Here is a 14,092-nt window from a genome sequence, read left to right as displayed (position 1 = left end):
AGTTCAGAGCCAGGCTCTGCAAAAGCAAGGTGCCAAGCAGCCCAGTGAGACCCTGTCTCTAAATTTAAAATACTAAATAGGGCTGGGGATGTGGCTCAGTGGTTGAGTGCCTTGGAGTTCAAACCCCAGTGCAAAATAAATAAATAAATAAATGACAAAAATGGCTTGGGATGTGGCTCAATGGTAAAGCTGCTCCTGGATTAAATCTCCAGAACTCACCCCCCAAAAAAGACAAAATGACCTGACTTTCCAGTTTGCAGATCAGAAGGGATCCTTGCAAATGGTGATAATGACAAAATCTGTTGCCAAATGCACCAAGATGATTTTATATATATATCATATTTTTAAAATCCCAGTTGAGAAAAAAGTACTAAAAACTTGAAAGAAGAGGTAGTATTCCCATTGCTGGGACAACTCCCTTTGTAAGGATATCCAGGCTTAAATGCTGAAAAAGAAGCTTCTCTGGCAAATTGTGTTGCCAACTGGCTTCCTGAATTTTAATGAAAGCAGAGGCTTTTTCTAAGCAGGCACAAAGTCAAGGTACCATAAATTTTTAAATGACAGATTTGATTAGATAAAAGTCTAAATTCTCCAAACAGTGAACATACTAAAAGCAAAGTTACCAGACAAGTGATAAGTTGGAAGTTTTACAATATACGTAACAGAGGAATGATAGCCACAGCCTGAGAGAGAGAGAGAGAGAGAGAGAGAGCGCTTATAAATCAACCAGGAAAAGGCAAAAACACCAACACACACACACACACACACACACACACACACACACGATAGACAAAGGCTGTGAGTAGGCAATTCAGAGGAAAAGAAATGCAAATAGCTAGTAAACATCTCTCTAGTAATCAGAAAAATGCAAAGTAAAATAACAAGGCTCTTCTGCCGTCCCATTATGAAAACTGTGCCCATGTCCACGGCAGTGAGGGCAAGAACACAGATGAGGCGACCTCTTGAGAGCCCAGTGAGTGCAGTCTGCAAGTGTGTTTGGAGAACCATTGGTGGTCTCTATCACTACCCAATTTTACCTCTTCTGAACAACCAATTCTGCCCTTAGGAATACATCCTGCACCTTCCATGCACTCAAAATATTCATAAGGATGTTTTTAGTTTAAAAGTTTGTAAAAGAAGAGGAGGAGGAGAAGGAGGGGGAGGAGGGGGAGGAGGATAAGGAGGAGAGGGGAGGGGGAGGAGAAGGGAGAGGAGGGGGAAGAGAGAAAGGGGGGAGGGCAGGAGGAGGGGGAGGAGGGGGAGGGGAGGGACAGGAGAGGAGGAGGAGGGGGAGAGGAGGGGGAAGAGGGAAAGGGGGGAGGGGAGGAGAGGGAGGGGAGGAGAGGAGGGATGGGGAGGGGGGGAGGGGAGGGGAGGAGGGAGGGGTGAGGGGGAGGAGAAGGAACCTGAGCGGCCTTCAGTGGGGGAGAGACTGGGCGAACTCACCAGTGGCCTCACTGCGGATCACTATCTCAGAGGATAACAGAGTGACACTATGCAAAGTCACCATATTTCAGTGAAGACAGCAGTCACAGGATGATTTGGGACGCCCGGATCTCATCTGTATTCATACACACATGGACCTAGAACCAGGGCCAGGGGGACACACACCAAACAGGCGTGATCAGAGCAGTGGTGGCACAGAAAGAAGAGGGAAGCGAGATACCGTCACTTTTTGGCCTGCGTGCTATTGTGTTGATGATTATTTTTCAGTGGACAAGTATTTGAGCCTTACACCTGTCTTGTTAAAATATGGATATGCGCCAAGTGAATGGATCCACAGTGCTCTGAAGACGTTCACAGCGAAGTTGGTTTCTAGAACAACCAATGTTAACTGATTGACACCAAGACCAGAGACCTCAGATGCCCTGAGAGGTCAGCACTGTAAAACTGAATCTCGTCATTAAAAGAGACAACAGGAGCAGACGGAGCAAACATGGGCTTTGGAGTCAAGCAGATCTGGTTCCCGTCCTGGCCCTCCCTCTTTCTTTCTGTGACCGGGAGGTCATCACTGAAACCTCGTTGCATCTCAATTAAATGGAGATCAAAGTACCCACCCCTCAGTCTCAACACACACCACGTATGTGACAACACTTTCTTCTCCCCTCCTGATGTGTTACGTATGTAGAATGCACTCACACAGCCGGGAGAGCTCTTCAGGAAGACTTTCCCCCTGAGGTGGACCCAAGGGAATACTCCCAGGGCCCTGTCTTGGTGGTTCCCAGAAACGTGGGGAGGGTTGGAGCACCAGGACCGGCAGCCGAGCTACCTAGAGCAAAGGTAGAATCACCTGAGGGTTTGCCAGGCCAGCTTGCTGGTCTCCACCTGAGTTCCGACTCAGTGGGTCTGGGGTAGAGCTTGGGAGGTTGGATTCCTAAAAAGCCCCAGGTTGCTGCTCTGGAACCACACTTTGACACCCACTGACCTAGAGCATCAACAACTGCTCCAGCCTCCGAGAATTCTAGGCTGCAGCCGCTGTTTTCCAGACCCCTTATCTGGGGTGCTTTCTCGGATATTCTCTCTGCACCTGTCTAGGCACCAAGAATGCCAGGACCCTCCTAGTCTGGCCCCTAGCCAGAGCCAGTTTCTGCAAACTGTACCCAACTCTGTCCAAGACGATGCGGCAGCTGAAGAGCCCAAGACTTTGAGTTGAGGGAGGAAAGGTGTTGGCAAGTCATGTTGAGACCAGACGCAGCGCTGGCCCGGTCCTGCCTGCTCTGTGTGCTCAGCACAAGGACAGGAAGTGTGTCCCCCTTCTGCCTAAGCAGATTGGGAAAGATAACTTTGTTAGTGGAAGGCTGGGCGAGGGGTCGTGCTCTATAGAATTGGCACAATCTGCTCTCATGCATGGTCTGCTCTGTTCAATAGGCAGCCCTGCCTTGCCCTGACGACTCGTCTGGGCTGAAATCCTCTCTCAAGTGAGAGTGCCCCAATCTCCCCCTCCAGCCCTCTTTGCCCCTCAGGGCACCGGAGCCCTTGAACCAAAGCCCAGTGGTCCTGATGAAGAGGCATCTCTGACTCACAACCAAATTGGCCAGGGAGCAGAGACGCAGGGCGGCTGGCTCACCACCTAGTCCTCTCCAGGTGGCAAAACAAGAAGCACCTATCAGTCCCTCTGCTGTTGGAGCAAAGAGCCCCTGATCTTGGTCCAGAGGTATCCAAACCTCCTCAATGGAAGTGATCGCAGCTCCTATTTATCAAGGGCTTACCACTCCAAGTACTGAGCTCAGTTTTACATGCTTTGCTTTATAAAATCACAACTCTTTGAGGTCAACCCTGTCGCCCATTTTTCACAAGAAAAAACTGAGGTTTTAAAGGTCAGACAATTGGCCAGTGGTGCCTGAGACCATCCACGCCCGGATCCTGACATTAACCATTTGGCCGTTCAGTTTCCCGTGAGACGGAGACTCCCAACCTGAAGGCCAGATTCAGGGGAATCCTGGATTGTGCTGAATGTGCGAGGGGTGGACTGGATTCTCACCCTTCCTCAGAGTCAGTGCCCATGGGCCCTCTCTGCATGCTCTGTCTGCCAGGCATCATATCCAGGTCCCTGCCTCATCCGCCGCTGTGTTCCCAGAATAGTGCCAAGCGCACAAAGTCTGCGATCGATGAGAAAGGCAAAGTTGTATGCTGGCTGCTGGGTGGCATCTTGTCTCTTGGTCTTGTTGGAGCTTTGAATTTACACAGGTGAGAAACCATACATGCATAAATAATCGAGAGATAAAGATTCATTTCCCCAGGCTGGGGAGGTGGCTCAATGGAAGAGCACTCACATGGCAGGTGTGAGGCCCTGGGTTCCATCCTCAGCACCACGTAAAAATAAATAAAATAAAATAAGGGTGTTGTGTTCATCTACAACTAAAAACAATGTCAAAAAATTCATTTCCCCAGTTTTGTCCTTTCCCACCGTTCACCCGCTTCCAAGCTCTTGTTCCTTAACGAGGACACCTGAGGTGGTCCTGCCCCCGGTCTCATGGGTCCTGCCCTCTCCTTCTCTTCAGTCTGTGCACCTGTCAGCAAGGTTTCTCTGAACCCTGAACCCCTCCTCCCGCCCTCCCAGGGGCCCTCGCCCTGCCCCACTTTATCATTTTGGGTGATTCCTAGCACCATCTGCCTCACTATATAATTCACTCACTTATTGGCTTATTGTAGATGTCCACCTCCCCTCTAGAACACAATGACTCTGCCACAGCAGGGCTTTTGTGTTGTATTCTCTGGTGTGTTCCAAACACCTCAAAGAGTGGAGCTCAAAAATGCTTATGGCATGGATCTCCCCACCCTGCTCACTAAGTCAGAGCTGGGGCCGAAATGCTCACTCACAGCCCCTGGTCTTCTGTTTCTCATAGATTCCTGCCTGAAACATGCCAGTGTCTGAAAGAGAAGGTGCACCTCCTAATTCCAATCACAACATTGGCTGAGGATGGCTCACGTGGGCCCCATGAATCTTTCTGCTCTTCTCCTCACAGTTAGGGCCCACTCTGTGCTGCCCACAGAACTCCGCTGTCTATGTGAGTCTATGGCCCATGTGTAGGGCCACCAGAGCCAGAGGAAGTGTGTGGATGTCAGAGTTGTACCCTGAACTCAGTGTCATTCCCACTGGCCTCAGTTTCCTCAGATACACAATGAGGGGGTTAAGATCAATAATCTCCTCCAGTCTTTCCCAGTTCACACATTTTTTCCATAGAAAAGGGGAAATGTGTGACTTTGATCAAGATGGACTTAGGAACAAACCAACCCAGGACTCTGGGTCCGAGAACAACCCATATTTACAGAGAAAGAAATCAAAGCAAATCTCACCAACAAGAAGTGAAGAGAGATGGACAATGTCACACCAGTAGCCACCACCTGTTTTCATAAAATAGGACAGGCAGTTATTATTTTCCGTATTTTTACAGATGAGAAAACTGAGGCTGAGAGAGGCTGAACGAGTCTCCCATGAAGAAGAAGCAAATAGAGCAACACCCAGAGGCAGGTTTTCAACCTCAGATTCTATAATCTTTTCACACGTAAGTTCCTCATTGTTCCCAAAATGCACCCTGCTACAAGAATGCCACCCACCACCGCATTATCCAAAATGTCAATGTCTAATATCATATTTTAGGTTATTACAGAATATAAAGTTAAAGTTTGCATTTGTATTTTATTATGTCTTATGTTCTAGAGATTTATTTGCACCAGATAATACAACCCCATTAGAAGATACCCAGGCAAAAGACCTGCTGAGTTAACTCTGATTCCTGGTAGGTATCGACACCCATCTCTCAGTGATAGAGGAGATGAGCCTTCCTCCCCATCTCTTTCAAATTCTCCTGGAAGTACTTGATTTAGAGGTAATATTTTCTTCTTCTTCTTTTTTTTTAATTGAGGTAGTATTTTCAAGGACTTTCTAGCTGTACACAGGACTGATGACAAAAATAATTCAATCGATTGTTTCCTATTAGTGGAGTATATTCTGTCCACAGAGTAAATAAGCCAAGAAAACACTAAAGCTAGATTTGCTGGGTGTGGTGGTGCACATCTCCCAGCAACTCAGGAGGCTGAGGCAGGATGACCACAAGTTTGAAACCAGCCTCAGCCGCTTAGTGAGGCCCTAAGCAAATTAGCAAGACCTTGTCCCAAAATAAAAAGCACTAAAGGGCTGAGACTGTAGCTCAGTGGTAACATGCCCCTGGATTCAATACCCAGTACTTACTTGTCCAAACCTGAGAGTCAAGGGCAAGCTCAGAGCTATGGTGGCATTCTGTCCAGACTCCAACACATCCTCTCCTGCCACCTCTCACCAAGTGGCTGGGAGACGATGCCACCCGTCACCTGAGTCAGGTCGGCTGGGGAGTCCTGGAGCAGTGAAGATAAGCTTTGTCGGCCTTGAGGCCTCTGAAGGAAAACAAACTTCAGGAAACAACTGAACTGAAAGGACTCAAAAGGAAGAGTGATCGGGCTTCTTCCACTCCTCTGGTCTCCTGTCTCACTGAAACTGGTGGGAGAGCCGCGACCAGGTCTTAACTGAAGGGTTCCCTAGAGGGCATTGTCTGCGTGTGGACTTTCAAACCTGAGAGTTGTAAAGAAACCAGAAGTAAATAGGGCTGTGTACTCGTGCACATGGCAATAGAGTGGAACCTGAGACTCACTCCACGTGGGCACCATGGATCTTCAAACTGCCGCCATTAAAATGCGATCTGTCCAGGGCCTCAGAAAGGACAGGGAGTGGCAGAAGTGGAGGGAAGTGGTGACTCAAATACTCACACTCTTTTTTGGGGGGTGGGGAGCATCAGTTTACTCTCACAGTCGTCTTCAAGTTAGTAATCATACTTTGCAGATTTCCTAAAGCAATCCCAGTTTTAATTATCTTTGCTTCATTTCTTTCCACAAGTAAAATTTGTATTGGGATAAAATCCCCCCATTTATCATTTGGAAAATGCGGTCAAAACAACCACTTTTTATGTCAGGGCCATGGTCAGGTTCAGACAGTGAGAAGGGAATGGGTCTCAGAAAGCATGGGCGCCTGCCCCCAGGCTGACTTTCCAACCATCATGCCACATTGTACCTAATTGGTATTTCACCCGAGAGCCTCTGGGTGAGCAAAAACATCACACCCCCATTGTGCAGAAAAATGTTGGCTGACTCTGTGGAATGCCCTGGATTCAGTCGCAGCTTCTCAAAAAGGTTTAAAATTACAAGTGTAATATAGTGGGAAATATCACTGACTTAACCACGGCACCAAGATTCTTTAGAGTGTCAGGGCTTCTTTTTAAAGAGGAGGACCAGATTCTCACGGTTTGGAGACCTGAGAACAGACCACCAATGGAGGATAAAATATCGTCCTTCAAAAGTGCCCACCGCTCTCTCTCTCAGTCTGACCTGGGGCAGAGGGCTCCACACAGGTGCCCTCTTACTGTCCTGACAGTACTCAGACTCTCTGAGATGATGGTGAGACCCTGGGCTGGCGCCCTCCTGTTCAGAGGCCTGCTGAGAGGAACCGGGGGCCCCCTGGCTTTCACAGATCAGCCCCCCAGCTCTCCCATTCTCTCCCTCCTATTGTTCTCCAAACATCCCTCCCTCCATGAAAGCTGTCTGGCTGGGAGCTTAGCATCGTGCTGGACAGTAAAACCCACCCATCAGGGCGCATCCAGTCATATCTGCTCAGTCGTGCAGCAGGGTCGGGGCAGGGTGCAGAAGTGGGAGGTGGGCTTTTAGGCGGCAGAGGAAAGACTCCAAAGTTGCCATTTTGCTGCTGCGCGCCAAGAGGGAAGCACAGCCCCTGTTTCTCCGTGGGACCTACTCACATTGGCAAGTTTTCCTCGGGGGGCGTTGGGGTATGGCCTTCCCCCACACACTTCTTGCTCAGCCATAGAGAGGAGGCTCCGGAATGGGAAGGCTGCCACTGGGGCTCCCTCTGGGGCCTGGACAGCTAGGCTCTGAGTCCACCTCTGAAAACCCTGAAGTGGGTCCCAGGTTGGTAGAGGAAGGACGGAGAGCGCTGGAGTAGACGGGCGGGAGGAATAGGAGGTGGACACCATGGCAGCCTGGCTTCTTAGGTCCTGTCGTTTTCAGAATGACCCACATGTCTCTGGGAATCCAGAGATACCTAGACCCAGTGTCCAGTTTATGAACGTCTTCCCTTTTTCCACCCAGACTCCGTGATGGGAATAAGTCACAGTGGTTGAGGGCCATGGGCGCAGGGGAGGCCTCCAGCTCAGGGTTTGATGGTGAAGCATTTAATGAAGCTCAGGACAGATCTGGTGAGCATCATGAACATCTTCCTGGGAGCAGGTTCTGTCGTCTGTCTAGGAGCGGCCGGTTAGTGGCCCTCGAAAAACAAGAATGGAGGCACATTTATACCCCATTACCAACTGGAGTGTAAGTAGACCGCTAACTCTTCAGGAACTTGGTAACCTGCATGTTCATCATGGTAACATGCCTCTTCAAAGCTAGGATAAGGCTATGCCCTGCTGGAAATCACCCTGGCTTGGAGTGGGAAGACCAGGGCTCACATTCTGGCTCTACCCCTCTAGGAAGCCAGATTGGGAGACTTATTAAAACTCCCCGTGTGTCCCTCTCTGGCTCCGGAGGTTGTTAATGCCTCGTTCCTGGTTCCCAAACATCCCTCTGTGGATTTCACTTCTAGTCCAAGTCGAAGTTTCCAGAAGCCTGTGTTGAAAATATGACAATGATAAAACAAACAATGTAGTAGAATATGTTCAATTTAAAGGCCCATCTTTTGTTCTGAAATTATGTCCTTTCTAAGTGTTCCAGGACATACTGACTTAATTTAACTTGAAACATTTAACCTAACATATTTAAGTATTAAAACCCCCTTTTGTAAAATGACAGTGAAAACAGACCATAATCATTAGTCGTTTTTTTATTAAATTTTATTTTGTATTCTAATTTGTTATATATGACAGCAGAATGCATGACAGTTCATATTACACAGAGAGAGCACATTGTTTCATATCTCTGTATACAATGTATACAGAGGTCACCCTATTTTGGTGGTGTTGATGTTGTTACAGAAGTCTGTGAGATCCAAATCTGAGAGTCACCGGCCTGCTTCATAGTTTGTTATAGGAAATGAAATAAGATATATGAAAGTGTATCACTTCAAGGACAGGGATACTCCAACGTAAAGCACTATTTTAATCATTACTTCAAGCCATAATTCTCTGGTAGGATGCTCCAACAAATACATGGAGGCCCTGGGGTTGGAGACTTGAACCCCACTGGTTTATTTTCCATTTTTATTGATCTGTTCACTAAATTGTCACAAGCAAAATAAAACAGAGAGAGAATGGAAAATTCTTCCTTGATTTAGATTTCTCCCTGCTCCAGGGGAATATCTGGCTACTCTGATCTGATTTAAGTTTTCACTGTTGGAAGGCACTTCCCTTCGCTCCTCTGATGTCTCCCCTTAACAGTACATTTGGCATGTTTAACTCTCCTTTCAAGTGGAAAGATTCTGTCTTAAGCCAGTTTCTCTTCTTCAATTAATACAGATAACTAGACATAGAACAACAAGAGCCAGGCATGGTGGCACATGCCTATAATCCCAGTGGCTTGGGATGCTGAGGCAGGGGGATTGCCAAGCCTCAGCAAGACCCTGAGCAACTTAGTGAGACCCTGTCTCAAAATTTAAAAATAAAAATGAAAAGGGTTAGGGATGGGAATGTGGTTCAGATGTTGAGTGCCCTGGGTTCATTCAATCCCTAGCACTGGGGGGGGGAGCCACTGGAACAATCCTAGCATAGCAGGATAAAGCACACAGCTTTGTTTGGTTTTACTGTGGAAATTACTAGTGTAGTGGTTAGGAGTAGTAAAAATAAGGGGGGGTGGTAGTGGAAATTACTAGTGTCGTGGTTCTTGTGTCATGAACATATAAAATTCATAAGACAAGAAGCATCCAGTTTATATTTTTTATCTCATACAAAATAAGCCTTTTTTGTTCCAAAATAGCTGGTTTGAGATAAATTTACTATCCTTCTTGGTACTCACCACTGCTTTGCAAGTTCTTACTATGATTATGCTGATAAAGGAAGAGGACTGGAGTTCCCTGGACGTTGCTAGTACTGGTATTGGATGCACTCACATAGAGAATTTTGGATCTGTTTGTTTGTAACAGGGATAGAACCCAGGGGCACTCTACCACTGTACTACATCCCCAGACATTTTTATTTATTATCTTGCTAAATTTCCCAGGCTGGACTTGAACTTGCAATCCTCCTATTTCAGCCTCCAAATTGCTGGGATTACAAGCATGCACCACCATGCCCAGCTAGAATTTCAGATGTTAAAGTGATTATCATCAGGCTGGGGCTGGGGCTGTAGCTCAGTGGTAGAGCGCTTGCCTCACACAGGTGAGGCAGTGGGTTCCATCTTCAGTACCACATAAAAATAAAAAATAAAAAAATATATATTTACAACTAAAAAATAATTTTTAATGATTACTATCAGTTCTATATGCTGGTGTCTATGGAACTCCTACATTGTAAAGTGCTTTGTTCTGTGTTGTGACGGATCATGGTGGAGGGAGCCAAAATGATTCTAGCCATCCAAGACTTTTTGATCCTAAGTGGGGAAACAAGACTGATGGACATGGTTTTGAGAGCATGTACTCACCACACACATTTCTAAGAGTATGGTTAAATATTCATAGAAACCCAAAACAACCAATATGGTCCAATACAGGTAAGGCTGACCAAACTGAAGTTTAAGTAAGATACCAATAGTAAAGCATTAGATTTAGAATACATTAAAACCAGATTTGACCTTACAGGAGAAATTATAATGATTAGTGTTTTAACACAAATTTTAGATTGAACTGTTGGATAAGAAATGGACGTTTTCCCAGCTGTCACCAGTGGGCTTCACTCTGGGACTGCTTACCCAATTGTGAGGTTTCCCGCCTGTTTTCTGGATTTTTAGGGAAGAGCTGACAGTTTACAGAGCAAACACTAGATTTAACTATAGCATGAGTGAATTAAAAGCAGGTACCTGTGGCTGGGATTCTAAGCCGCTGGTTCTGAAGACCTCCTACTCTCCATTCCACACGCCTACAAGGAACTCTTCCCAGTGCCAATTCATGCCACAGCTACCCTGATCTTTTCAGGACAGAACTACTGTAGAATACCTTACCTGATTGGGAATCTCTGGGATTCTGAAAGGAGTAATGCCCCCTGATCTCCAAAGAAAGTAGACAGATATGCATACCATAAGATATGCATACAGGCTGGGCATTGCCTATTCCTGCAGCTAGTGTGCTATCTCCAGGTTCTGTCTGTCCAAGTTCTGAATGACAGGGTGGAAGGAGGCTTTAAAATGCCACTTTGCTTATCCATCACCAAAGTTGAAAATCATTCTTAATTTAAGATACCATTTTTTTTAACCACTCTTTCAAGTGTTCAACAAATATCACTATCAGTCAAAGCAGCGGGCATACCCCCCATGTGCTCCTTATCCTATGTGGTGGGGCATGGAGGGAAGATCATGTTTAAAAGGGATTCTTTTCTATAGACCAAAATTTTAGCTCTATTAAAACAACCATATGCTGGGAAATGGTATTGGCCAAATTATACTTTTATGTTGTGTGCATGTGCAAATATGTAACAACAAATCCCACCATTATGTACAACTACAGTGTACCAATTTAAAAAATAAGCTTATGTTACAGACCCTGAAACCTTTTCCCTCTATGGGATATTAAAAGTGTTCCAGTGGGCTTGTCTCAACCTGTAACATGACTCCTTCCCAAAGCACTCTTTCTGTTCTTTGGATTTAAAAGAGTAATAATAAAAATATACTGCCCTCAATTTGTAAAACTATTAAGAAGGCTTTTTCAGATTTCAACCTCTAGAAGATAAAACATAAATTAAGAGCACAGAAGCCAGAGAACTGTGTAGCTCTGATGGCAAGCAGTATTTCTCGGTGGTGTAGTGAAAAGGACCCAGCTTTGGGGATCAGGCACAAACGACTAGTGTTTAGCTGTCTCATCTTAAACAATCTGTTTAGCCTCTCAGAGCCTGTGTTTTCCCATGTGTGGGAATCCAATTAGTTAGAAGGCACTTACAAGCTCTAAGTGCTAGCACGTGGACCAGGCATTGACTACCCAGGAGTAAGTAATAAAACATGGCCCCTATCATCATGGAGATCAGCCTAGCAGGGCAAATTAAATAATATAATGCCAAAGGCCTGTCCCACAGAAGGTGTTTGACAAATGTCAGTTCTATCCATTTCCCTTCAAACATAAGATCATTAGAAATTCCCACACAGTGAGAAGAAAGGTGGCTGTAGATAACTTCATACACATTTTGTCGGGGACCCAGATACGGAGGGGGTATGGTTTTCAGTGTTGTGTCTCATGAACCTTCCGTTGATACATGATCTTGTTTAAATCCATCTGACCGTGGGTCTCTAATTATGGCCCACAGTAAATCCTGATTTTTGGGGTGGAATTCAGGGGATCACATAGATATTGCCTCTTGGATCCATTCAGAATATCTGTGAAATGGGTGAAAACCTATGATCATCCAACCCGTTCTATGTAGAGCTTAAAGCCCATTTTACAGACGGAGCTGATGCTCCTTTGGTCCTGGGGCTCAGGAGGCCTGCAGAAGCCATGGGAGCAGGTTCTGTCGCCCGGTGGTCCCCGCGTGCCTGTGTGCGCAAAGGAAGCCTGCGGTCCCCGGCGGCCTGGCGGCTCCAGCAGCTCGGAGGGAGCGGGCGGGAGCGGGCGGGAGCGGGCGGGAGCGGGCCGAGTGGCCAGGAGGCTCAGCCTTTGCCTTCCCCGCAGGTGGCCAGCATGGGCGACTGGAGCTTCCTGGGCAACATCCTGGAGGAGGTCAACGAGCACTCGACCGTCATCGGGCGCGTGTGGCTCACGGTGCTCTTCATCTTCCGCATCCTCATCCTGGGCACGGCCGCCGAGTTCGTGTGGGGCGACGAGCAGTCGGACTTCGTGTGCAACACGCAGCAGCTGGGCTGCGAGAACGTGTGCTACGACGAGGCCTTCCCCATCTCGCACATCCGCCTCTGGGTGCTGCAGATCATCTTCGTGTCCACGCCGTCGCTCATGTACGTGAGCCACGCCGTGCACCACGTGCGCATGCAGGAGAAGCGCCGCGAGCGCGAGGCCACGGAGCCGCCCGCCGAGGCCGCGCGCGCCAGGGCAGCAGCAGCAGCAAGGGCGCCAAGAAGTTCCGGCTGGAGGGCACGCTGCTGCGCACCTACCTCTGCCACATCGTCTTCAAGACGCTCTTCGAGGTGGGCTTCGTCGTGGGCCACTACTTCCTCTACGGCTTCCGCATCCTGCCGCTCTACTGCTGCAGCCGCTGGCCCTGCCCCAACGTGGTGGACTGCTTCGTGTCCAGGCCCACCGAGAAGACCATCTTCATCCTGTTCATGCTGTCTGTGGCCTCCGTGTCCCTCTTCCTCAACATCATGGAGATGAGCCACCTGGGCCTCAAGGGCATCCGCTCGGCCTTCAGGAGACCGGCGGAGCAGCCGCTGGCGGACATGCCCGAGAAGTCCCTGCACTCCATCGCCGTCTCCTCCATCCAGAAAGCCAAGGGCTACCAGCTCCTGGAGGAAGAGAAGATCGTGTCCCACTACTTCCCCTTGACGGAGGTCGGCCTGGTGGAGACCAGTCCCCTTGCGGCCCAGCCTTTCGGTCAGTTCGAGGAGAAGATGGGCGCGGGGCCGCTGGCGGACCTGGCCCGGGGCTACCCAGAGACGCTGCCCTCCTACGCGCAGGTGGGAGCCCAGGAGGGCGCCGGGGAGGAGCCGCCTGTGGAGGAGGGAGCAGAGCCTGAAGTCGGGGAGAAGCCGCGAGAGGGCGAGAGGGCCACCCTGGAAGGGCAGGACACGGTGGCCGTGCCAGACGGGGACAAAGTAGACACCCCGGCCGTGGGAAAGGAGGGTGACCAAGAAGAGCTGCAGGCCGAGAAGATGACCAAGCCGGGGCTGTCGGCAGAGAAGGCGCCTTCACTCTGTCCGGAGCTGACTGCTGAGGAGGCCAGACCCCTGAGCAGGCTGAGCAAAGCCAGCAGCCGGGCCCAGTCAGATGATCTGACCATATGAAGTGAGGCCCAAGACAGACACCCCTCCCCAGCTAATACAGGGCAAGATGAAACAACGAGGTGCCGACGTCCTTTGAGTCTTCTGTCCCCTCTGGTCACCGCTGTCCCTGGTTGGACAGATGCAGCCATTTTGGAACAGTGCATGCTGTACAACTAGAAAACAGCCTCTCCCATCCACGAGAACTACCAGGATGGACTCACTGACAGCCAAGTTCCCAGTCCCATGACTGTCCTGTCCCATACTCCAGCGGCCACGGGGGACTTCACTTTGATCCTCATTCCTCCATGGAAACCCTTCCAGTCAGAACTGTGGTTATAGCAGAACCTCGTCTCAGTCCTGTCTCCAAGCTAACTCAGCCAGACTTTATCAGCACAGCACCTCCGGAACACCAGCCAAGCGCTCCTGTGTCGGAGGTCTCAGCTGAACGCCTACGGGACCCAGGCGCGATCTGAACTGGGAAGTAGGGCCGGCTCTCCTGCCTGCAGAGAGGTGGGGCTGTGAAAGTTGAAGAGCAGGGCCAGCT

General features: G+C 48.7%; 1 protein-coding gene across 1 annotated transcript; it reads left to right on the top strand.

Moving 5' to 3' along the window:
• Positions 1-12,292: 12,292 nt before the first annotated feature.
• LOC308640700 (gap junction alpha-8 protein-like) lies at positions 12,293-13,569 on the top strand (the record flags this gene model as incomplete). The annotated part of the gene is given in 2 exon segments (XM_081312482.1): positions 12,293-12,647; positions 12,650-13,569. Coding segments are annotated over 2 exon segments (1,275 nt in total).
• Positions 13,570-14,092: the final 523 nt, after the last annotated feature.

Source organism: Spermophilus citellus, assembly GCF_964194105.1.
Source record: "Spermophilus citellus genome assembly, contig: SCAFFOLD_420, whole genome shotgun sequence".
Taxonomy (NCBI): domain Eukaryota; kingdom Metazoa; phylum Chordata; class Mammalia; order Rodentia; family Sciuridae; genus Spermophilus; species Spermophilus citellus.
Note: the sequence above shows the minus strand (reverse complement) of the source record. Positions and strands in the feature narration are given on the sequence as shown.